At 38.8% G+C, this 27,116-nt stretch overlaps 1 protein-coding gene across 6 annotated transcripts in view; it reads right to left on the reverse strand.

Moving 5' to 3' along the window:
• Window positions 1–27,116, reverse strand: part of BMPR1B (bone morphogenetic protein receptor type 1B) — a 221,796-nt gene that overhangs the window by 13,234 nt on the left and 181,446 nt on the right. For all 6 annotated transcript variants that reach the window (XM_024736109.1, XM_024736110.1, XM_024736111.1 and 3 more), the window contains 4 exons: window positions 23,088–23,184; window positions 21,894–22,032; window positions 15,272–15,464; window positions 14,184–14,481 (listed from right to left, as the gene is read on the reverse strand). In XM_024736109.1, the coding sequence (XP_024591877.1) occupies window positions 14,184–14,481; window positions 15,272–15,464; window positions 21,894–22,032; window positions 23,088–23,184 (727 nt within the window). The remainder of the gene's footprint in view (window positions 1–14,183; window positions 14,482–15,271; window positions 15,465–21,893; window positions 22,033–23,087; window positions 23,185–27,116) is intronic.

Genomic DNA, 27,116 nt, shown 5'->3' on the forward strand with positions numbered 1-27,116 from the left:
TATATTATAAATAAAAAGAACAGCAGGATGAGGACCAAGAAAAGTATACATGTCAAGGATTAAGGCACAGGTTAGAGGCACAAGGCTCTGAAGATCAAAAGTCCTCTAAATAAACGGGACAAAAGTACAGAAAAGATACATTTCTACCATCAAAATGTGGGTGCTGCATTCACTGTAGAGGAAACACGATCTCTCTTCTCCTTTCCCATAGAGAAGGGATGGAAATATTTGCACAAAAGGGTCATGATTAAAGAACTGGGTTTAGAGAATTACAGGGGCACTGTTACCCAATCATGTTTTTACAACTAATACTTCTACTAGATCCAACAAGGCTTTTGTCCCTGTTAATGTACCACTAAGATACAGATTTAAGTGGAACTGGAAGAAAATAAAAGTAAAATTTGAATAAAATAAGTTAAGGGATGTAGAGTAAATTCCTCTCCAGGAAAAAACCTTGTGCTAGAATCATACTTTAATGGGTACTTTTCTTATGAACTTTAGAGACAGCAGGGCTGGGACAGGATAAAATAAAAATACCTAAAAACAGTCAGAGACCTTCAAGATGGCAGAAGATTAAGACGTGAAGATCACCTTCCTCCCCACAGATACATCAGAAATACATCTACACGTGGAACAACTCCTACAGAACACCTACTGAACGCTGGCAGAGGACCTCAGACCTCCCAAAAGGCAAGAAACCCCCCACATACCTGGGTAGTGCAAAAGAAACAAAGAAAAAACAGAGACAAAAGGATAGGGATGGCACCTGCACCAGTGGGAGGGAGCTGTGAAGGAGGAAAGGTTTCCACACACTAGGAGCCCCTTCGCTGGCGGAGACTGCCGGTGGCGGGACGGGGAAGCTTCGGAGCCGCGGAGGAGAGCACAGCAGCAGGGCTGCGGAGGGCAAAACGGAGAGATTCCCGCACAGAGGATCGGTGCCGACCTGCACTCACCAGCCCCAGAGGTTTGTCTGCTCACCCTCTGGGGCGGGCGGGGGCTGGGAGCTGAGGTTCAGGCTTCGGTCTGAGCGCAGGGAGAGGACAGGGGTTGGCGGCGTGAACACAGCCTGCAGGAGGTTAGTGCGCCACGGCTAGGAGGGAGGGAGTCCGGGGAAAAGTCTGGACCTGCTGAAGAGGCAAGAGACTTTTAGAGCGCTGCTTAAAGGAGCTCCAGAGACGGGTGTGAGCCGCGGCTATCAGCGCGGACCCCAGAGACAGGCATGAGACACTAAGGCTGCTGCTGCCGCCACCAAGAAGCCTGTGTGCGAGCACAGGTCACTATCCACACCCCCCTTCTGGGGAGCCTGTGCAGCCTGCCACTGCCAGGGTCCCGGGATCCAGGGACAACTTCCCCAGGAAAACGCACGGCCTGAGTGAGCCAGAGCCCCCGAATCAGCGGCTCCTTTAACCTCGTCCTGTCTGAGCGAAGAACAGACACCCTCAGGCGACCTACACCCAGAAGCGTGTCCAAATCCAAAGCTGAGCCCTGGGAGCTGTGCGAACAAAGAAGAGAGAGGTAAATCTCTTCCAGCAGCCTCAGGAGCAGCAGATTAAAACTCCACAGTCAACTTGATGTACCTGCATCTGTGGAATACCTGAATAGACAACGAATCATCCCAAAATTGAGGCAGTGAACTTAGGGAGCAACGATATTTTTTTTTCCTTTTTCTCTTTTTGTGAGTATGTGTATGCTTCTGTGTGTGATTTCGTCTGTATAGCTTTGCTTTTACCATTTGCCCTAAGGTTCTGTCTGTCCGCTTTCTTTTTTTAGTATAGTTTTTAGCGTTTGTTATCATAGATGGATTTGCTTTTTGGTTTGGTTGCTCTTTTCTTTATTTTATAATTACTTTTTAATTTTAAATTTTTTTATTTTTTAATAACTTTATTTTATTTTTCTTTCTTTCTTTCTTCCTTTCTTTCTTTCTTTTTCTCTCCCTTTTCTTCTGAGCCATATGTCTGACAGGGTCTTTGTGCTCTGACCGGGTGTCAGGCCTGTGCCTCTGAGGTGGGAGACCCAAGTTCAGGACATTGGTCCACCAGAGACCTCCCAGCTCCACATAATATCAAACAGCAAGAGCTCTCCCAGACATCTCCATCTCAGTGCTAAGACCCAGCTCCACTCAAAGACCAGCAAGCTCCAGTGCTGGACACCCTATGCCAAACAACTAGCAAGACTGGAACACAACCCACCCATTAGCAGAGAGGCTTCATAAAATCATAATAAGGTCACAGACACCCCAAAACACACAACCGGATGTGGTCCTGCCCATCAGAAAGACAAGATCCAGACTCACCCACCAGAACAGAGGCACTACTCACCTCCACCAGGAAGCCTGCATAACCCACTGAATCAACCTTAGCCACTGGGGGCACAAACCCAAAACAACAGGAACTACGAACCTGCAGGCTGTGAAAAGGAGACCCCAAACACAGTAAGTTAAGCAAAATGAGAAGACAGAAAAACACACAGCAGATGAAGGAGCAAGGTAAAAACCCATAAGGCCAAACAAATGAAGAGGAAATAGGCAGTCTACCTGAAAAAGAATTCAGAATATTAATAGTAAAGATGATCCAAAATCGTGGAAACACAGTGGAGAAAATACAAGAAGCATTTAACAAGGACCTAGAAGAACTGAAGAGCAAACAAACAATGATGAACAACACAATAAATGAAATTTAAAATTCTCTAAAAAGAATCAATAGCAGAATAACTGAGGCAGAAGAACCGATAAGAGACCTGGAAGATAAAATAGTGGAAATAACTACTGCAGAGCAGAATAAAGAAAAAAGAATGAAAAGAACTGAGGACAGTCTCAGAGACCTCTGGGACAACATTAAACGCACCAACATTCGAATTATAGGGGTTCCAGAAGAAGAAGAGAAAAAGAAAGGGACAGAGAAAATATTTGAAGAGATTACAGTTCAAAACTTTCCTAATATGGGAAAGGAAATAGTTAATCAAGTCCAGGAAGCACAGAGACTCCCACACAGGATAAATCCAAGGAGAAACACGCCAAGACACATATTAATCAAACTATCAAAAATTAAATACAAAGAAAAAGTATTAAAATCAGCAAGTGAAAAACAACAAATAATATACAAGGAAATCCCCATAAGGTTAAAACCTGATCTTTCAGAAGAAACTCTGCAAGCCAGAAGAGAGTGGCAGGACATATTTAAAGTGATAAAAGGCAAAAACCTACAACCAAGATTACTCTACCCAGCAAGGATCTCATTCAGATTTGATGGAGAAATTAAACCTTTACAGACAAGCGAAAGCTAAAAGAATTCAGCACCACCAAACGAGCTTTACAACAAATGCTAAAGGAACTACTCTAGGCAGGAAACACAAGAGAAGGAAAAGACCTACAATAACAAACCAAAACAATTAAGAATATGGTAATAAGAAAATACATATAGATAATTACCTTAAATGTAAATGGATTAAATGCTCCAACCAAAAGAAACAGACTGGCTGAATGGATACAAAAATGAGACCCGTACATATGCTGCCTACAAGAGACCCACTTCAGACCTAGGGACACATACAGACTGAAAGTGAGGGGATGGAAAAAGACATTCCATGCAAATGGAAATCAAAAGAAAGCTGGGGCTTCCCTGGTGGCGCAGTGGTTGGGGGTCCGCCTGCCGATGCAAGGGATGTGGGTTCGTGCCCTGGTTGGGAGGATCCCACATGCCACGGAGCGGCTGGGCCTGTGGGCCATGGCCGCTGAGCCTGCGCATCCAGAACCTGTGCTCCTCAGCGGGAGGGGACGCAGCGGTGGGAGGCCCGCGTATCGCAAAAAAAAAATAAAAGAAAGTTGAAGTAGCAATTCTCCTATCACACAAAATAGACTTTAAAACAAATAGTATTACAAGAGACAAAGAAGGACACTACATAAGGATCAAGGGATCAATCCAAGAAGAAGATGTAAAAATTGTAAATATTTGTGCACCCAACATAGCAGCACCTCAATACATAAGGCAAATGCTAACAGCCATAAAAGGGGAAATTGAGAGTAACACAATCATAGTAGGGGACTTTTAACACCCCACTTTCACCAACGGACAGATCATCCAAACTGAAAATAAATAAGGAAATACAAGATTTAAATGACACATTAAGCAAGATGCACTTAATTTATATTTATAGGACATTCCATCCATAAACAGAATACACTTTCTTCTCAAGTGCTCATGGAACATTCACCAGGATAGATCATATCTTGGGTCACAAATCAAGCCTCGGTAAATTTAAGAAAGTTGAAATCGTATCAAGTATCTTTCCTGACCACAACGCTACGAGGCTAGATATATCAATTACAGGAAAAAAATCTGTAAAAAGTACAAGCACATGGAGATGAAACAATACACTACTTAATAACAAAGAGATCACTGAAGAAATCAAAGAGGATATCAAAAAATACTTAGAAACAAATGACAATGAAAACACAATGACCCCAAACCTATTGGATGCAGCAAAAGCAGTTCTAAGAGGGAAGTTTATAGTAATACAATCCTACCTCAAGAAATAAGAAACATCTCAAATAAAAAACCTAACCTTACACATAAAGCCATTAGAGAAAGAACAACAAAAAAACCCCAAAGTTAGCGAAGGAAAGAAATCATAAAGATCAGATCAGCAATAAATGAAAAAGAAATGAATGAAACGATAGCAAAGATCAATAAAACTAAGAGCTGCTTCTTTGAGAAGATAAACAAAATTGATAAACCATTAGCTGGACTCATCAAGAAAAAAAGGGAGAAGACTCAAATCAATAGAATTAGAAATGAAAAAGGAGAAGTCACAACTGACACTGCAGAAATACAAAGGATCATGAGAGATTACTACAAGCAACTATAAACCAAAAAAATGGACAACCTGGAAGAAATGGACAAATTCTTACAAAAGCACAACCTTCCAAGACTGAACCAGGAAGAAATATAAATAGACCAGCCACAAGAAATGAAATTGAGACTGTGATTAAAAATCTTCCAACAAACAAAAACCCAGGACAAGATGGCTTCACAGTCAAATTCTATCAAACATTTAGAGAAGCATTAACACCTATCCTTCTCAAACTCTTCCAAAATATAGCAGAGGGAGGAACACTTCCAAACTCCTTCAACAAGGCCACCATCACCCTGATAGCAAAACCAAAGATGTCACAAAAGAAAGAAAACTACATGCCAATATCACTGATGAACATAGATGCAAAAATCCTCAACTAAATACTAGCAAACAGAATCCAACAGCACATTTAAAGGATCATACACCATGATCAAGTGGGGTTTATCCCAGGAATGCAAGGATTCTTCAATATACGCAAATCAATCAATATGATACACCATATTAACAAATTGAAGGAGAAAAACTATATGATCATCTCAAGAGATGCAGAAAAAGCTTTTGAGAAAATTCAACACCCATTTATGATAAAAACCCTGCAGAAAGTAGGCATAGAGGGAACTTACCTCAACATACTAAAGGCCATATATGACAAACACACAGCCAGCATCGTTCTCAATGGTGAAAAACTGAAAGCATGTCCACTAAGATCATGAACAAGACAAGGTTGCCCACTCTCACCACTATTATTCAACACAGTTTTGGAGCTTTAAGCCACACGATCAGAGAAGAAAAAGAAATAAAAGGAATCTAAATCGGAAAAGATGAAGTAAAGCTGTCACTGTTTGCAGATGAAATGATACTATATATAGAGAATCCTAAAGAAGCTACCAGAAAACTACTAGAGCTAATCAAAGAATTTGGTTATGTAGCAGGATTCAAAATTAATGCACAGAAATCTCTTGCATTCCTATACACTAATGATGAAAAATGAAAGAGAAATTAAGGAGACAATCCCATTTACCATTACAACAAAAAGAATAAAATACCTAGGAATAAACCTACCTGAGGAGACAAAAGACCTGTAAGCAGAGAACTGTAAGACACTGATGAAAGAAATTAAAGATGATACAAACAAATGGAGAGATATACCATGTTCTTGGATTGGAAGAATCAATATTGTGAAAAAGACTATACTACCCAAAGCAATCTACAAATTCAGTGCAATGTGTATCAAACTACCAATGGCAATATTCACAGAAGTAGAACAAAAAATTTCACAATTTGTATGGAAACACAAAAGACCCCGAATAGCAAAGCAGTCTTGAGGGAAAAAAATGGAGCTGGAGGAATCAGGCTCCCTGACTTCAGACTATACTACAAAGCTACAGTAATCATGACAGTATGGTACTGGCACAAAAACAGAAATATAGATCAACGGAACAGGATAGAAAGCCCAGAGATAAACCCATGCACATATGGTCACCTTATTTTTGATAAAGGAGGCAAGAATATATAATGGAGAAAAGACAGCCTCTTCAATAAATGGTGCTGGGAAAAGTGGACAGCTACATGTAAAAGAATGAAATTAGAACACTCCCTAACACCATACACAAAAATAAACTCAGAATGGATTAAAGACTTAAATGTAAGGCCAGACACTATAAAACTCTTAGAGGAAAACATAGGCAGAACACTTCCTGACATAAATCACAGCAAGATCTTTTTTGATCCACCTCCTAGAGAAGTGGAAATAAAAACAAAAATGAACAAATGGGCTCTAATGAAACTTAAAAGCTTTTGCACAGCAAAGGAAACCATAAACAAGACGAAAAGACAACCCTCAGAATGGGAGAAAATATTTGCAAATGAAGCAACTGACAAAGGATTAATCTGCAAAATTTAACAAGCAGCTCATGCAGCTCAATATCAAAAAAACAACCCAATCCAAGTATGGGCAGAAGACCTAAATAGACATTTATCCAAAGAAGATATACAGATTGCCAACAAACACATGAAAGAATGCTCAACATCACACATCATTAGAGAAATGCAAATGAAAATTACAATGAGGTATCACCTCACACTGGTCAGGATGGCCATCATCAAAAAATCTACAAACAGTAAATGCTGGAGAGGGTGTGGAAAAAAGGGAACCCTCTTGCACTGTTGGTGGGAATGTAAATTGGTACAGTCACTATGGAGAACAGTATGGAGGTTCCTTAAAAAACTACAAATAGAACTACCATATGACCCAGCAATCCTACTACTAGGCATATACCCTGAGAAAACCATAATCAAAAAGAGTCATGTACTAAAATGTTCATTGCAGCTCTATTTACAATAGCCAGGACATGGAAGCAACCTAAGTCTCCTCGACATATGAATGGATAAAGAAGATGTGGCAAATATATACAACGGACTATTACTCAGTGATAAAAAGAAACGAAATTGAGTTATTTGTAGTGAGGTGGATGGACCCAGAGTCTGTCATACAGAGTGAAGTAAGTCAGAAAGAGAAAAACAAATACCACATGCTAACACATATATATGGAATCAAAAAAAATACGGTTCTGATGAACCTAGGGGCAGGACAGCAATAAATACGCAGACGTAGAGAATGCACTTGAGGACACGGGGATGGGACGGAGTGAGAGAGTGGCATGGACTTATATACACTACCAAATGTAAAATAGATAGCTAGTGGAGGCAGCCGCATAGCACACGTGGATCAGCTCGGTACTCTGTGACCACTTAGAGGGGTGGGATATGAAGGGTGGGAGGGAGATGCAAGAGGGAGAAGATATGGGGATATATGTATATGTGCAGCTGATTCACTGTGTGATACAGCAGAAACTAACACAGCATTGTAATGCAATTACACTCCAATAAAGATGTAAATAAATAAATAAATAAATAAATAAATAGAGGGAAGTAAGGAAAGGAGGGAGGGAGGGAGGGAGGAAGGAAGGAAAGATGGGTAACTTGGGAGGTTGGGGGTAAGGGGCAAGCCACCTGGAGAGAAGAGGGGTTCTCTCCCAGGCCCAGGGTTATGACAAGACACTAAGGTCCTATAGGAAAAAAAAAAAGGGAGAAATGTTCTGGTAGTGTGAATTTTCATAACTAAATTTCATGCAATACCCTACAACACACCCCAGTAAAGATGTGTTCAATCTTGAGCTGACAGTGTTTGGAGAAGAAAAGAATCAGCAGCTACATCATGTAGAAGAGGTACAACATGTATCAGAGGTGTAAGGCTGACGTGACAAAGAGGGAAACAAGCTCCTTAGGATCCACAGATGCGCTGTGAATGACACGGAGTTCCCTGCTGCACTAGGGAGGAATAGGGACAATAAAGCCTAATTTTATATGAATCTCAAAACCTAGGGTGCCCTCAGCTGGAGTTCCATAAAGAGGCTTGACAACCAAGTTCCTATTTCTGACCAACGTCACTTGACTGACAGTGGCAAGATTAAAAAAAAAGCCAGCATGGTGAAGGAAGAGGTCCACACTGATGACAAAGGGCCCCCTACACGGACGCACACTTTGAGTGGCTCCTCTCACCTGGCGCCACCAAGTAAGTGAGAGATCCTAAGGCAACAACAGCTCCAAATGGGGAAGTAAAGCAAAGATGACTTTGATACTGTGTGTGTGTGTGTGTGTGTGTGTGTGTGTGTGTGAGAGAGAGAGAGAGAGAGAGAGACAGAGAGACAGAGAGACCGAGAGACCGAGAGACAGAGAGAGAGAGAGAGAGAAAAGAAAAAGATACAAAACTAAGATTTTCCTCTTCTCTTCTGAAGGTGCAAGGGAGGGGCATACTAAGGAGAAGACAGTAGAAGAAATGCACGCTACTGAAGATGTCACTTTATCACTGACACCGTTTAGAACTTTGCACATGGTGATAATGTTAATTGGTTTTACTGTCTAAAACTTACTGCTCGTATGCAGGCGGCTGCCTGTAGTGTCCCCCCCTCGGTCCAGCACTGGTGCCTACAGCGGCGTGTGCACTGCAGGCATTAGCGTAACTGAGGGAAAGAATCAAAGAGCTCCTGCGGGTGCAGAAGGCTGAAAGCGGGGTCTCCCACCAGGATCCTGAGGGGACCGGAGAATGAATCTGAGCGCCCATACAATCCAGTGGAGCAGGGTGTGCCCTACACTCTTGGCTATCATGTGCTGGAAGAAGGGCAGGAAGAAGATTATTAGTTTGGTGGCAGGAAATAAAGGGGATATTTAAAAATATAGTATCCGTCTTAACCTTACTTTATATTGAATATTTTTATGCTAATTAAGCTTCTAATTATAAATCCATAGCAGGAATTCTTGCAAGAAGTGTTACACAGAGGAAAAAGCCACAGCATGTGTCAGCACGGTACACACTCCCCACGTCCCATCAACTGAAGGGGGAGTTTCATGGAATCACAGGCAGAGCCCACTGTGGCCAGAGGCCAGCTGGGGAATCAAGCTGTTAGCTCCAGCAAGGTGGCTCTACCTCACTGAGCCTTTGGGCACGTGTGGGTGGTCTTCTGCTGGACGTTGTTGATGCCTTACACAGGGAGAGAGGGAGAGAGGGAGAAGGGAGATAAAAAGGTAATAGAGAAAGAGGAGAAGCAAACATCATACACCTTTAATAATATAAAAAGCTTTTTAAAAAATATGAACTGAACTTTAAAGAACAATGAAAACAGGGCAGGAGGGGGCTTCCCTGGTGGCGCAGTGGTTGAGAGTCCGCCTGCCAATGCAGGGGACACGGGTTCGTGCCCCGGTCCGGGAAGATCCCACATGCCGAGGAGCGGCTGGGCCCGTGAGCCATGGCCGCTGAGCCTGTGCATCCGGAGCCTGTGCTCTGCAACGGGAGAGGCCACGACAGTGAGAGGCCCGTGTACTGCAAAAAAAAAAAAAAAAAAAAAAGGGCAGGAGGCAGAAGGCGTGAAGGAGGCCATTGGTTTGCTTATGGCTCACAACTGATGTTTGAAGTTAACTACACATGAAACATAACAGAGAATACTGAATTATCTCTCAGAGAGACAAAGATGACCTCCCAGAGCATGAAGTATTCTCATGAGCCTTTAGAAGAAGGGGCTGTTCACATCCTTTGTGTTTCCTGAAGTATCTTGCAAATAACCATGGAACTGATTTGCTGAACTGAGCTCCGCCCGGTCAGATGTTTTCTACAGCAATTTGCAACAGAACTCATTACTCCTATGATTAAATATTGAGAAATCTCAGGGTTTCTTAGAAACAGAACCCTGACATAAGAACCCTTCAACAGAAGATAGATAAGCTGGCAGAAACCCTGACTGGGAGTGCGGACTCTGCCACTACTGCTTGGTCTATGACTCTGGCCAGTGATTTAACCATGTTACTTTTTTAAAAAAACCACTAAGTATACAAACCAGAAGCAGTGGTAAAAATAATGACATTGAAAGACTGAGGACATTCAGTATCCTCTTGTCCTCTGCACTTGGACAATTCGAGAATCATCAACTGGGAGATGTGTGTTACAGCCCAGTCTTCATTGTAGGTTTTCTATTTAAAATTTAATACCTGAGAGGCCCTAAGCCAGGATTTATTTCCCCCCTAAGAAAATATATCATTCTGTCACTGAAGTACCAGAAGGGTTGCTTGAGCCTCCAGAGGGAAAAGTGAAAAGCTCTGTAAGTTCCTTCAAGGGATTTCACACGTCTTTGTTTTCTCCTCCCAAGAGAGATTTGGGGTAACGGTAATGTCTGCCACGGCATCGCCCGGATTAAACTTCTGTGGGCAGGAAATGCATCAGCACTTACATCATTTACAAGAGCATGCATGAAGAAACCAATACGGCATAAAAACAAATTAAATGAGCAGGAAATTTCTAATGCACAGTCTGCTTTCTCTGTGGCTCTCACCTTCCCTGGGAACCTCCCAGAAACGATTTAAAAGCCTGAGAGAACACTTACCACAGAGACCAGGGTAAAGATTAAGTTCTCACAGGAAGTTCACATATGAAGTCTGAGAACTCAACACTGGGTTAGCTTTGACCCCACTTATTATAAAATGCTGTAAATATCTGTGTGAGCACATGCACCACACCCCAAAACAGGAAAGTCAGGAAAAGGGTGAAAACCAAAGAAACGTATATAGCAAGGTTTAAAAGTGAGGCTCAAAAGATGAGAAGACCAAAGTTCTGTTGAAACATATAAAATAAAAACAGGAAAAGGACCTCAAATTATCAAATGCAACCTCCATTTAATGTAGAGGAACCTGAGGCCCAGGATTGCAACTGGTCCCACAGCTGCTCTTCAGCCATATGAGGTCTGTGCACCCAACAGGTGCAGGTATACATCTGAGGCAGTATCCTCATAGCCTTCCTCTCTTGATGAATTAGTCAATGTACGCCAAACAAATCTCTGATTTATTTCTTAAAGCACTTCCTTCCACTTCCTAAATCAGGGTTTGCATGAAACTTGAGAGTTCATTTAGTTCATTCCTGTTACATTAAGCAGAACAAAGTTTCAGAAATATAACAGATACTCACTTTCCTTGTTTGTTTTTGGGTCTGTAAAGAAGATGAGCTCTTAATTACTTTGATATTGCCAACATTTATTGATTCAAAACAATGCTGGAATACCTATAATGGGTAACTCACCATGTCATGTCAAATGGGAAGTACGTTAATTAATGTGGCATAGATCCTGCTCTCAAGATGCCCAAGGACTAGGAGGGCAAGACGAGGCATGTACTAAAATCATTATAATATCAGGCAGACAAGGGCCAGGAAATTACTACAGGAGTAGAATAGATGATGTCATTATTCCTACCTGGGGGATGAGTAAAGTGACATAAACGCAACTCTGAGACTGGATTACATTACAGGGAGAAGCAAGGGCATTCCAAGCTAGATGCTGTTCAGTCAAAAGCAAGGCAGTAGCAAACATGGAGTATATATGGAGAAAACACAAATAGCTTCAGTTTTCAAAAGAAGGCATACAAATTGGAGAGTCTGTGCGCTATAAAACTAGAAAGGCAGATTTAATCCGGAGCACGCTAGATCTCTGGAGCTACGAAAAAAATGCTTTTTCCCTTCATTCTATAGTCCATATGGAATCATTCATTTATCCTTTATACAAAATTCTGAAGCAACCCCTAGGTAATGGGCACCAAGGAAAGGCACAAGGCACGTTAATTTGAGAAAAACACGGTATCTACCTCCAAGGAACTTAGTCTCCACTAGGAATGACACATAAGCAGCCGATGATGACCATAAAATAGTGTGAGAAACGTCATGACAGCATGCCAGGGTCACATAGAAGGGTATGAGAAAAGTCACTGAAAATCAGGCTTGTAAGGGAAGAATAACAGGGGTCCCAAAGGAAGAAACTGAAGATAAGCAGTAGTTATTGAAATAGAAGAGGGGATGTTGGGTATTCAGAATAATATAAAAGTATGTTAAAAACACTTGAAGGTGTGAGAAAGTATAAAGTGTTCAGAACAGAAACTACATTTTAACCCAGAGCCATAGGAAACTATGAAATCATGATGATGTCCAAAATTATGATTCAGGAAGATAAATCTGGCAGCAGCATGCAGAAAATAATTGGAAAGCGGAAATAACTACAAAATGTTTTACTCCAGAATCTAGAAAAATGGTAGGGAGGACCCAAACTGGCCCCGTTCCAGTGAGAATATCACGGACACAGAATTCATGCAACTGAGCAAATCACAAACTTAGGGAACAAAGGAAATGCCAGGTGCCTCACATTTTAGAATGGATTGATCAAAACTGGGAACTAGGGAGGAAAAGCATCTGCAGCAGGAAATCGAGAAGTGGGAAAATATTCAAGAAACAGACAGAGAGCAGAACCCATAGAGAGAAAGGAGGAGAAGCTGGAATAAAGGTCCATCAGGAACACAGGAGGAAGAAAGGTATGGGTACTGCGGGGAGTGCGATGACAGGAAGAAAGGCTTCTGGTGACAAAACCAATGCTGTCCCTCGGTAAAGGAGCTTCGGGAGAAAACAGAGCAGAAGCCAAATTATAAAATATCATGAAGTACTAGATTGTGAAAGTAGATTACTCTTTGGAACTCCTGAGAAATTGAACAAGGGAGGAAAGGAGAAAGGCTGGTAATTTGAGAAGCATCATGGGAAATTCTTTTGGTAGAGGAGACTTGATAAAGGTCAGAAAAAAATAATTCAGAAGAGAGAGAATTTAATGATCTTTATTGGCAGGCAATTCATATTTCTAACTTAAATCTACAGCCTGAAGCATTTCCGCCTGCTTTGCATTTAAAGACTGAGAACTTCCATTTGCCATCCTCTAAATGGTGAAGACCTTCATATAGTTGGGACCTATTATTTTTATCACTCCTCAGTCTTCAATTCTGGGTGAAAATACCAATCCATTAGCCCTTTCTCGTGAGTTTTATTCTTTGCCATGGCGTTTCCTTTGAACCCTTCTCTATATTCTAGAGTCTTTTGGGAAAGAAAGCCATAAGAGGGTCCAACAATTTAATAAAGGCTAAGTCTAAACTGACATTTTAAAAAGGTAGGTATATGATGATCCCTCTATTCTTGTGGTTTGCAAACTCGTTTTGTTTTCAAAGCAGAAGCAGCATTTCTTCTAATTACATCATCTACAAGATCAAAGGAGCTGCTATGAATAGAGCAAAGGTAAGCAAAATAGAGCCTCAACCATGGGGCTTTCCTCCCCATCCCACAGAAGCTGTTGTAAAATAGTGCTGAACCCTGGCAGTGTGTTGCTTATTAGTTTTTTTTTTTTTTTTTTTTTTTTTTTGCAGTACGCGGGCCTCTCACTGTTGTGGCCTCTCGCCCACGGCATGTGGGATCTTCCCAGACTGCGGCACGAACCCACGTCCCCTGCATTGGCAGGCAGACTCTCAACCACTGCGCCACCAGGGAAGCCCCGCTTATTAGTTTTTACCATTTCTCATAGAATATCTATGCAAGTTATCTTTCTTATATCATATAAAAATCACCTCTATCACTATATAATCTGGAGCTCTTTCCTGAAACCTTTCCCTACTTACAAATGTTATGCAGAATTCTGACCACACAATCCCGGACATGAGCTACCTCTTTTCTAAATAGCTTCATGACAGCTCAAACCTCTGTGAACACTGTCTTGAAGTCAGGTCACTGATGAGCTTAGAAACAGGAAGACTGACCCAAACACTGTTTCTTCTTCTTCTTCTTCTTCCCTCCACAGAAAAGTCAAAATTAATAAAATTTCTCCTCCACTAAATATCCTAAAAGCCCTGAGCTACAAAATGTATCATCTGTAAAAAGTGATAGAAAAGAACCGTAAAACGTGTATTTGTCGTTCACATTTGATACTAACCTAATAAACTTAACAGCCAAGCCCAGATCGGCTATACAGCAAGTTCCATTTTTCTTCACCAGGATGTTCTTACTTTTCAGATCTCGATGGGCAATTGCTGGTTTGCCTTGAGTACTAAAGATTTCGGTGTGTAAGTGACATAGGCCACTGACAGAAGAATAGGCTAACTTCAGCATCGATTTAGTATCTAGGGTGGTGGACTTCAGGTAATCATAGAGGGAACCATTTTCGTGATAATCTGTGATTAGGTACAACTGGGTCCAGGACCCCGTTCCTTTGATATCTGCAGCAATGAACCCTACAAGGAAAAAAGACAAAAAGGGTTGGTGCTATGTGTTTCCTGAATAATATCAGAATAATTAATTTTTTCAACTATCACTCTTTGTCACAGGTGTCTTTTGTTTGGCATTTCATTCAGTTTTCTGATTGTGCCTATGACAGTATTAAATCACTAATACCAATCAGAGGCCATCAGAACAGCAGGAGTGGAGAAACACTAAGAGTTTGTATCTGAAAACAGGATCCCTTTCTAATCAGCAGTTGATATTTAAATGATCTTGAAGTTAACAGTAAATAGTTCCTGGTATTAGAGTTACACATAAGACACTGTTTACAAAACAGGCACACACTCCATGATTAGCTTATACTCTTTCTACTTGAATGATCCAGCTAGATCATTTCTAACTTGAGAAAATAAAAAGGAAATCAATTATCAATATAAACTCTGGACATAAATAAACCTTGCAGATAAAATTCCCATAACTTTTCACAGCACTTAGGCAAAAATGTGTTCCTTCAAATCCCTAAGAAACCTTAAGAAATTCTGGTTTTGCATTTCCTGTCCCGGAAGAAAAAACTTTTTGAACATGTTCCATTTCCAACCCACCGTTCATTCATAGAAGTGCCTTAGTCATTCCTACTGCGAGGTCTCCCATTAGAAGCGTATGACGTTCTTGGGCTCATGCCAAGAAGAAAATGTCTATATACTTCATAACAGGTCTACACAGATGAGTTAATATGCAGACGTTAACAGAAAAAGAGAGGAAAGCTAGGAAACCCTGAACATTGCTATACAGACTTCTACTCACCCAAAATGTTTTCATGCCTCATCAACACTGTCTGATATATTTCTGTCTCTCGGAACCAGCTGGCTTCCTCTGTGGTGAAGAACACTTTCACAGCTACCTTTTCGCCACGCCACTTTCCCATCCAAACTTCCCCATAGCGCCCTTTTCCAATCTGTTTCACCATCTGAATCTGCTTAGCTATAGTCCTCTGGACCTGTTAAATCCCAAAACACATTGTTAGTGTATTCACAGCACAACAGATTTGTTTAATCTTTTTTTTTTTTCCCTCTGGAGAAGAAACACATGTAAAATATATTTAGCCAGTAGTTTTTCTTTACAGAGACAACTTATTTGCATTTATTTATTAATTTACGCTGTCCTCTTTTAAATGTATTTGAAATTGAATGTGGATTTTGAGTGTTTGAAGTATTGCTTCCAAATTATTAAGTATTTTATTCTACCTATTATTATTTTCACAGAGAAAAAACCTGAATGGGTTCACAGTAATTGGCAGAATAGAATACTTTTCACTTCTACCACTATAGTGGGATACTAGATACTCTGAAGGGAGTCATGTCACTATATGTTTGGATAAAATACAACCAAAGAAAAATGTAATGCACTGTTGGGCACACATAGAAATAAAGGGAATCTCTGAGCAGGGAGGAATGGAGGGAGGGAGGAAAAGAGGAAGGACAGAGCTAAGACCAGAGCAGGGATAGATAAGCATTCAGCAGCATATTCAAAAGCCAGGTTGTTGTCTGCACAAAGAATAATACCAGCACTGAGATCTAGAATATGAACTTTGACCCCTTTAAAATTAGAGAAACTGAACCCTGGGCTTTAGCATTAAGCCGGAACCACTGAATGGTACCAAATTTGCCCTAGGTTGGTAGCACACCATCACCATGGCTCCCGGCAAAAGCAAATACAAATCGTCTCTTGAGGAAATCATTTGCAGAATACGTTTCACTCCACCACTATGGTGAGATACTAGATGCTCTAAAGGAGCTCTTGCCACCATACAACTTTGATCGTGGATAAAATATAAGAAACAAAACACTGATAACGCATTGTTGGGCTCACAAGGAAATAAAGGAAATCCCCAAGGTGGGGTTGGGGGGAGAAGGAGGGAAGGAAGAGAAGAAAATGGAAGGAGAGAAAGAAAGGAAAGAGAAAGAGAAGATCCTACAGAGTAAAACGCCTTAAAACAAAAGGAAACAGCCACTGCAAATGAGAGGCAGGAGAAACAACCCAAGCAGATTTAACCCCTTCAGATTTACAGATACTGGAATTTTCAGATACAAAATGCCAAGAACAGTACATGAGATGTGTGAAGAAATAGGAGACAGAATGAAATATAAGGAAGCAGTAAGAAATTACTGAAAATTATACTTTGAGGTGGAAGAGTTGTCATAACAAGAAATGTAAAATGGAGACGTAAAACAGCCGATTAGAGCTGGGGAGAAAGTTAAACTGTGAGGGAGCTCTGAAGAATTATAGAGTGCAGCAGAGACAAAGAGAAGGAAAATAGGAGAGCTAAACGGCATAAAGGTTGTAAGTCTCTTTACACATGATCTTCATTCTACCTCTGCTTAAATGTTTTAAGAACTCCATGACTGAAGGGGCTAAGTATTGGTGACCATTTACATAATTTGGGAGATCTATATAAAGAATCTAACATAGAACTCTCATAAGACCTGGTCAGAAAATTGGGATGTACTCTTTGCAGAGACATGCTTTGCATCAAGTAAACCCAAAGTGTTTCTTTCTGTATTTGCACTTTTAAGGGCCATGTAATTATACTGAGTCCACCTAGATAATCCAGAATAATCTCACTTCAAGGACAGCTGATGAGCAACCTTCGTTCCCCTTTACCAAGTAAAATAAGAGATTCTAGGGATTAGGACATGGACATTTGTGGGGGGTGGGCAGTATTCTGCCTACCACAGATGTCTATCAGCTGGGATGTGCTCTGTTTTTGCATAATGGACGATTTTATCAATTCAAGAGGTAATGCTATCCATTGCCAGAACCATTACCAGCACTAATATCAGACTGAAAGCTTTTGGGGACAAGATAAAGTCCTTTTTTCTTTTCCTGTGAAAGAAGAATTAAAAAATAAAAGCATTACTGACATGCCATTTAGCCACTCAGCCTGAAGGAAATGAGGAAGTATGTATGAAGAGCAGCCTTCCTCCCTTTAGGAGTCAGAAAGGCTCTGTGAGGAAACCTTCAGCACATTTCCATTCCTAAATAAGGGAACAGAAGCGTCAAGGGCACTAAGCAGTTGAGAGCCAAATCCGTAAGTAGTTAAATTATTGACTTGAGGAGACTTCCTACAGTTATTAAAGAAATATTACTAATTTATAGATGTTACAAAGCAGTACTTACGTAAATCTACAGAACATTTCCTAACAAACAGCTTTATATCCACTTCTTTTCTAATGATAACACATATAATTAATTGAATGAAAGCAAAGTTGGAATTGGCAATGCTCGCAAGAATAGGAACAACTTATCTCAAAGATAAAAAGTCTCACTAAATTATATTCAGAAATTTAAAATATATTTTGAGATTTATTATAACATCTATGGACCTGAAAATATAATTTGAAAAATGTTTTAACTATGTTATTTGAGTTTTTATTTCATTTAGTTAATGTTTCAGGTCTTTCTGTACTTAAAATTTCCTTCTGTATTACATTCTTAGATATCAATTTTGAAAGTTAGATTGTATAAATAAAAAATAATCACTATAATTGTGATTCCAAAAAGAGAAGAATTATTTCATGCAAAATGGGTACAATTAGCTGTATAAGGATTATAAGGAGTTATCACTATTTCAGAAATGTCCTCTTATCTAGTGATCAGCTATCTGATAGTGTCTAACGGTTAAGCCCGTGTACACGATGGACACTAAAAACCATGTAGTTGTAAGTAATGCTCTGTGCTCTCTACATGTTCCTGAATTAACAAAACACACACCCCTACACACAAATATACTGTTTAAAATACTTTGCTTAGTAAGGCTGAGTTAATGATACATATTGGAAATATTTTTCACGAAAGATTCCTCAACTAAGAGGTTTGATGTTCAGTTAGACAATTTACTTCACCTTTTGTTCCTTTACAACGTCAGATAAATAGGGTATAAATAAATAATAATAGTGTTACTATTTACTGAGCGCATACTATGTATGTATTAAATGTGCCAGGCATGTTTATATATATATTTATTTATATATGTATGTGTATATTTATTTATATATATGTATATTTATTTATATATATGTATGTGTATATTTATATATATGTATATTTATTTATATATATGTATATTTATTTATATATGTATATTTATGTATGTATGTATGTGTATGTTTATTTATGTATATGTATATTTGTTTATATATCTGTATATGTATATTTATTTATCATATATATATATATATAGCAGGCAAACTATCTTAATTCTTACAACCACCCTATGATATTCCTCCCTTAAAGGATTTATATACAAAGTCACTTGGCAAATATTAGGTCCAAGTATGTGTTTATACACATGGCATGAACTTTCCCTTTACGTTAATGAAATAAACCACAAATCGGAATTAATATGCAGAGAGACTATTGTGCATTTCTGCATTGTTTATCTTAAAACAGGATCTTAAATCTGTAATACTGAGAATTTCCCCTCACTAAACTGAGTTTGACAGGATCCTTCTTCCCATCCTGTTGCTATCAAACACAATTCTTTGTTTTATTTAATATTTGGTTCACAAACATGAAGAGCACAGATTCTAGAGGCAGATCATCTGGGTTTGAATCCTGGCTTCTCCACATATTAACCAGTTGGCCCAAGTCAGGGGCCTATGCCCCTGCTGTGTGATACAGGGCTACATTTCTAGTACTACCTCACAGCTGCTATGAGGATTAAATGAGAGTCCGGCCAGGACTGGACCAGTTAATAGTCAAATGCTGGTTTTTTTTGGTGTCTAGATTACAGAAGTAAGATATTATAGTTTTCACAGATACTAAAAGTTGGAGTGGAAAAAACAAATTATTGAGCAGCCTCTTTAATCACTCAGGTATGCTACTAAGGATACAAAGTGAAAAAATGTAGTCTCCACCCCAAAGAGATGAGAGTCTACCTAAAGACACAGGTACACTAACACCAATTACAATGTTATTTTAAACTGCTACACTGGTACAATAAGCAAACTGTTAAGACAGAAGTTAAACAGACTGGCTCAGTCTGGGCTAATCTGTCACAGAGATAAAACATGGGGTAAGCCTTGAGCCATAGTCTGAGGAACTCTCCAGAAAGACATTACATTTGCAAAGACATGGATTTTAAAAACACGTTGTATTTTCGAAACAATTACTCAAGGCTGATGCTAGAGCTCAAGAAGCAGGTGGGGAAGAGGTGGGAGGAGAGAGATGTCGTGCTCACCAAGCTAAGAAAGAAGATCCATAACCACTACTAGATATTAGAATGTGTTATCCAGGAAAGTAAAAGAGTTAATAGGGGGCTTCCCTGGTGACGCAGTGGTTGAGAGTCCGCCTGCCGATGCAGGGGACGCGGGTTCGTGCCCCGGTCCGGGAGGATCCCACATGCCGCGGAGCGGCTGGGCCCGTGAGCCATGGCCGCTGAGCCTGCGCGACTGAAGCCTGTGCTCTGCAGTGGGAGAGGCCGCAGCGGTGAGAGGCCCGCGTACCGCACCAAAAAAAAAAAAAAAAAGGTCTAGAAGGAGGAAAACAGGTAGTCTTCAATTCTAACAGCGTATCTGATTGATTAATATCAAAAGGGATTTTAATATCCATACTTGAAAAAGAAGTGTAATAAAACATTTTTAAATATAAGAATGATATTTGCTATATATGAGTTAAATTCTAAGAATGAAAAGGCAAGCAATTTGATAAGAACTTTTACATGTAAGTTTAAAAAAAAAAAACTTACATCCTAAGTAGCATTGGTTTGGTCATAGTGACTACTTCACAAGTGGTTTTCTGTCTGGTTTATCACCTCCAGGGGAGGTATTAGTTGAAGAGTACAGAGTTTCAGTTATGCAAGATGAATAAGTCCTAGAGATCTACTGTACAGCACAGTATCTACAGTTAACAATACTGTATTGTATACTCTTCTTCCTAGTTCAGAGCTAAAAGCTGACACTAACTTTATTTTTAGTTAGACACAATTGACATATAACATTTTGTAAGTTTAAGGTATACAATGTGTTGATTTGATATATTTATATATTGTGATATGATTATCACAGTAGTGTTAGCTAACACCTCTATTATGGGTGTATTGCATTTTTTAAATTTTGCTAAGAGCTAAGAGATTAGATCTTATGTTGTGTGGGGTTTTTAAAATAATTTTATTTTTTGGCTGCGTTGGGTCTTCGATGCTGCATGGGCTTTCTCTACCTGTGGCGAGCGGGGACTACTCTTTGTTGCAGTGCCTGGGCTTCTCACTGTGGTGGCATCTCTTGTTGCGGAGCATGGGCTCTAGGCACACGGGCTTCAGTAGTTGTGGCGCATGGGCTCTAGAACGCAGCCTCAGTAGTTGTGACGCCACAGGCTTAGTTGCTCCGTGGCATGTGGGATCTTCCCGGACCAGGGCTCGAACCCGTGTCCCCTGCATTGGCAGGTGGATTCTTAACCACTGTACCACCAGGGAAGTCCCTTATGTTGTGTTCTTATCATAAAATAATAATAATAATAATACTAAATGAATGAATGGGGCAGGAGGAAAGTTTTGGAGGTGATGGATATGTTCATGGCCTAGATTGTGGTGATGGCTTCACAGACGTGTACTCACCTCCAAACTCTTCAAGTTATAAATGTATACAGCTTTTTGGATGTTAAAAATGAAAAGAGTTATAAAATAAATTCTTGGCTTGAGATTTTTTTTTTAGTTACTTTTAGTACTAAATAAAAGGTCACCAAAAGAATCAAGTAAACAAGATATCCAAAGTCAGAACCAGACAATAAAGATTAGGAAAATCAGTCTTAAGAGTTTATAAAGGAAAATGTTTCTCATTAATATTGTTATTTCCATTCCAAGTCCCAACAATCTTTTTGCATGGTCCATAAAGTAACCAAATGCTTTTCTCATTAAAGCAAGTGCCTTGGGTTCAGTATATATTTTCTTCCAAGTTGGCAGTGTTGACCATCAGAAAATTAAAACTCTCCTGAATGGAAAAGCCAGGGCTTCACCCTGAAACATAAACCCTCCAGCTGAGATGCAGCCTTCTTCTCTTGTAGAAGTACTCAGATCCCATTTGGTTGTAATACTTTTGCCTTCAAAAGCCAGGCCAAAGTGCAGTAATGTTATCCTTACTGAAAACAGAGGGAAGATGGTCCCATACTGAATGTTTTCTAATCTGCTCTTTATCAGAACATCTGAGGGTCTGGATTGCAACCATACACTTACATTAAAGAACAATGACCTCACCCCCAATATGTCAAAATGTTATCAGGAAACCCTGTATCTGAGATCTGATGTCTGACTGACTGCAGAGAGCTTTCTCTTTGTCCACTGCCCTATCTGTTTCAGTAAAATGAAACCCAGCAGTTATTGACATTTCCTCTCAGAATACATTTCCTTTAAATTCAAGGTATGTTCTTCTCATACCAGCAGAGGGAGGCCTGATCCGCTTCCTGAGCTCTGAGACTGCTCAATTAAGTCTCTCAGGGATTCTCCAGGAGGAATGTAAGTTTCATCCTGTTCTAATCCAATGCTGTACCGAGGTCTGGTTTCTTGTCTTTTATACCTGAAGATGCACAAAGAAAGATTATGTTAGACACTGGATTGCAATGATAGTGGCAAACACGCAGATAAAACAGTAACCACAGCAGGTCTTATCTTTGCACATAATACGAGATTAGATGCTCAGTATTTATTACCCTTAGTTATGATTTCCAGCACAAAATCGTAATTACTCTTCTAACCTATATTTTAAAGTAAACTACATGTTTTTACTCACTCACAACCACATATGATTTTTCTTCTCTATTCCTATCAAATGCATATATCCAATCAGGCTACATTCCATTAGTGTTTCTATACAGTTCCAATATTCATTCCCTAAAATCTTTTCTTATAAGGTCCCTGATCAACTACAGATGCAAACTTTTGGTTTACAAAACACATTACAATTTTCTCATCCAAGGCAATGTATAGATAAATGAGATAAACTGAAACTTTAAAAACTTTTATCAATAATTACGCCTTCAATTAGAAATGATGTTATTTGAATCAACTCCTACTTGTAGAAAAGTAACCTAAATTACTATTACAAAAAGCCAATGATAAGAATTTAAAGGTCCTTGATATTTCACAAAGTAGAAAATGAGTTCTTAGGTGACTGAAAATAATTTGTAATGACCATACTGTAATTTAATAACTGAACATATTTTATTTTAATAATTGATCTATAAATTATCTTTAAAATCTTTCAGTGCTAAGAGGATATTGTTAGCTCACAAAATAAGGAATTACTAAAGCAATTCTAAGTTCACCATGGTCATTTCTCTGCTTTGAGTCAAACCTCAGTAGCAACTAGTTGCTGAATTTCCTAGCTACCATAAATTTCCTAGGGATGAAAATTTTTCTGGGTAGTTTTGATATCTGAAGTAGAAATGAGATAGGTATCTATTAATAGCTTCATTAGGACAAATATGTATCAATAGTAACTGATATTATCAGTGAAATCTAAGATCTAATTAGGTCAAGGAAAGCTGTGGTAAAAAATGTCAACAGGTAGAAGAGTATGAGAATGATATTATAAACTCAAAATTCTACATCATCTACATGTTAGAAACTTACCTGAAGTAACAGAATAAAATGATAAGGACCAGGAGCAAACTACAGACAGTCACAGATATAAGTAAGGCCTTGTGGTGTACAGGTCCATCAACAAAATCTGAAATTAAAAATAAAGTAAAAAGAGCCATGATACAGAGATTATTTTCATTTAAAATTTAGGAAGCAACTCTTTCCTAAAAGTGCTTGCTGCTCCATGTGCAAGATTCAAGAGGTCCTTTTAATCTGCTAATTGACAAGAAATATATATATATATACTCTCTAAATTAAATAAGTCTGAGTGACATGAATCATTGTTCATCTAGCCACTCACTTCAACAGCATGCATTTCTTCTTCTCTGGAAGGAACAGGTTTGACATAGGATAAAAGCACAGGATATAAATAAATGTAAATGGATCAATACCCCTAAAATATAAGCAGGTTGTTCATCTTTATTTCAGATCCAGCTGATGGGTTTACAGATTTTTCTCATGTGGTTTCTGGAGCACTCTATATCATGAATTTTGATAAAAAAAAAACAAATCTATATTCATTGTACATAAAAACCAAAGTAATCCTATGATGGATACAAAGGATCAGAATTCCTCAAATATTGCCAAATAAATAGAATACGTGATTTGCATTACTTTAAACAAAGATGCCCTTCAAAAATACATAGCTTAATTTTTCATAAACGGCATCCTATTTTAAAAGAATGGGTATGTTCCACTCAAAGAATTACTGTGTGATCCTTTTAAAGAACAAATTATTAAACAGTATTCACGCTGTTTTAACTCCAGTTCCTGACAAATAAGATTTATAATATTACGGCATGAGTTTTCAAATGTTGTAAAAATAAGAATAACCTGGAGAGCTTTATACAGATGCATATTTACTGACTTCAACCCCAGAGATTTTTATTCAAAGTATATTTTTTCTTTTTTACAACCATCCCAAGTGATTTATATGCAGGGAGTCTCTGGAACGTATTTTGAGGAAACTGACTGAAAACCTGGTGCACTTACCTAGTAATAGAACTAGCACCGTTCTTATTAAGGGCACCGTACATCCTTGAAAGAGTAATTACTGCTATGTAATGTTAAAAGGTATTGTAATTTATGACTTTGGTTACCTACAAACAAGATGTTTTCCAACTGTGCTGTATACTTTTAATGGTCCGGCTACCTAAACATTTTGGCTGGGGACCTTACCCCACTAAATGTAAATTTCTTTTTTTCATTCAAAAGTATTATACGTTCCCTGAAGAAAAACTGAAAAGCACCAACTAACTAAAATAAAATTGCCACCATCTCACTATTTACAAAAATTACTGCCAACATTTTAGTGTATGCCTTTCCAGTACCATTTCAATGAACAAAAAAAGTTCATGAACAAAATGGTTCACAAAAAGGCATTGTATACACCCATGCCCATAGCTGTATTATTCACAACAGCTAAAACATGGAAGAAACCCAAGTGTCCACTGACATATGAATGGATAAGCAAAATGTGGTATATACATAAGACGTGGTTTAGCCTTAAAAGGAAAGAGATTCTGACATATATTACAACATGAATGAACCTTAAGGACATTGTGCTAAGTGAAACAAGCCAGTCACAAAAAGACAAACACTCCACTTATATGAGATACTTAGAGAAGTCAAAATGAGAAAGACAAAAAGAAGAATGGTAGTTGCCAGGGGTTGTGGGGAGGAGAGATGGGGGAAGTTAATATTTAATGGGTAAGAATTTCAGTTCTACAAGATGAACAGAGCTATAGAGATGGATGGTGGTTATGGCTGTATAACATTATAAACATATTTATTATCACTGAACTGTACACTTGAAAGGGATTAAGATGGTAAACTTTATGTTATGTATATTTCACCACAAATAAAAAATTTGGGAAAAAAACCCATTAGAATTGCCTTGTAACTAGATTGTTTTCATTTATAATATTGTAAACATTTTCCAAAACAATAAAAATTTTTCTGCAAAATGAGTTTCAAAGATTACACAGTACATATACAGACACATCCTAATTAGAAAGTCAGTCTTCTGATGATGTATATTTAGGAGATTGCAAAGATTTTGCTACAATACATCTTTGCTGTGATACATAAAATTCTGTGACGAACATTCTTACACATACATCACTGCACATGTCAATGATTATTTTCTTAATCTAGATTTGAAGAAGTAGAATTATTAGTTTGAAGGATATATATTTTAAGGTTTTTCATACATGTTGTCAAAGTACCCTTTAAAAAAGATTACAGGTTTCTTTTTTACCATCAGTGTGAACATATGTCTTAATTATTCTGAAATAATCTCAGTCTTATAGAAAACCTGTAAGGATAAAGGACTCCAGTATGCCCTTTAGAGAGTTTTCATTTTTAAAATTGTATCATATTTACTTTATAATTCTCTTGCTCTCTCAGTATGTATGTGTGTGCCTACCTCCCTCTCTATATATAAAGATATGTATATGTACATGTTTGTATTCATATTTATTTATATGTATGTATACTCTGTGCATCATCTGAAGTTACAGACATAATGTCTCCACCCATAAGCACTTCAGAGTGAACTTCCTAAGAACAAGGACATTGTCTTACCAAATGGTAATGCAATTACCAAAATCAGGAAAGTAACACGAACACATGAAATGAAAATAAATCTTACTGTGAAATCTATCAGAGAAACTTTGGATTATTTATTATAAACTAAAATCCACAGATATTTATACTAATTTCTCATCCAAATCTTATGATGGTTAATGTTATGATTTACTCATCAGTCTAAAATATATGTTTAATAATTATTTATGATCTACACTACTTGTAAAATATTAATGGAAGTAGTCTGTCTGCATCTGAAAAGACTAAATGAGAGACCATTTTTTAAAAAGCAGTTTTATATTAAATTCAGAAACACTGCCAATTGAGCAGAGAAACAGTTCAAGACCACGATCTACTGGAGTACACAGTCAAAGAGCCATTCAGCCTTTAACAACAACAGGACTCGTATATAATTACCACATGCGTTGTCCAAAAAGTGTTGCTTAGGAAATCTTGAAAATAATTTGTAAGCTGTTAAAATTACGTGGGCTAAGATTTTACACAATGAATTTTCTTAGTAAAATTTCCCTCCTTACCTCCCCCGCTCTTCTGGGTTATAGGCAAAGTCAACAATAACCCAAAATGAGCAAAATACCTCCGCCAGTGAGAGAGCAATTAACAACGTTTGTACACATGCGTATATACAAATACCATGGTGCAAATAATGTCGCTGCAAACAGCTTAAAATCTATTTCCAATTTTAAGGACAACAAAAGCAAAAAAGCCTGATTTTGCAGAAAATCAAAGAGAACGCTGGATACTCTATCAAAACTAGAGTAACTAACTACATATGCACAACATATTTTCAGTATACAAATACAGAATACTTTTTCATTCAAGTGATATAATTTTACTAAAAACTATCAGCCTCATCGACTTTCACTTTTCCACGTAAATGCAGAACACTCTGAACCGTAAGAACAGTGTACTTTTTTATTTTTTATTTTTCTCGGTACGCGGGCCTCTCACTGCTGTGGCCTCTCCCGTTGTGGAGCACAGGCTCTGGACGCGCAGGCTCAGCGGCCATGGCTCATGGGCCCAGCCGCTCCGCAGCATGTGGGATCTTCCCCGACCGGGGCACGAACCCGTGTCCCCTGCATCGGGAGGCGGACTCTCAAGCACTGCGCCACCAGGGAAGGCCAAGAACAGTGTATTTATTACTCACCATATTAGATTTCTGATTTATGAGAGCAATGAGGCCAGAAAGAAGCTAAGGGATTTTCTCCTTACCATCAAGCACTTTTTTTAAAGGCTAGCATTACCTTTCCACTTTCCTTTTCTTTGCCCCAATAAACCTATCCCCTACTGCCTGCTTGTCTTTTGTCATAAATAGTGAGCCTTATCAATATGCCTTTTGTTTCTGTTGGTCGTGCCTGTCATGTTTTAATCTGCCATTACCTGTGCTCAGAGCATTAACAATGTAAACATTCA

This window comes from Neophocaena asiaeorientalis, unplaced genomic scaffold (genome assembly GCF_003031525.2).
Source record: "Neophocaena asiaeorientalis asiaeorientalis breed wild unplaced genomic scaffold, Neophocaena_asiaeorientalis_V1.1 scaffold7, whole genome shotgun sequence".
NCBI classification, from domain to species: Eukaryota; Metazoa; Chordata; class Mammalia; order Artiodactyla; family Phocoenidae; genus Neophocaena; species Neophocaena asiaeorientalis.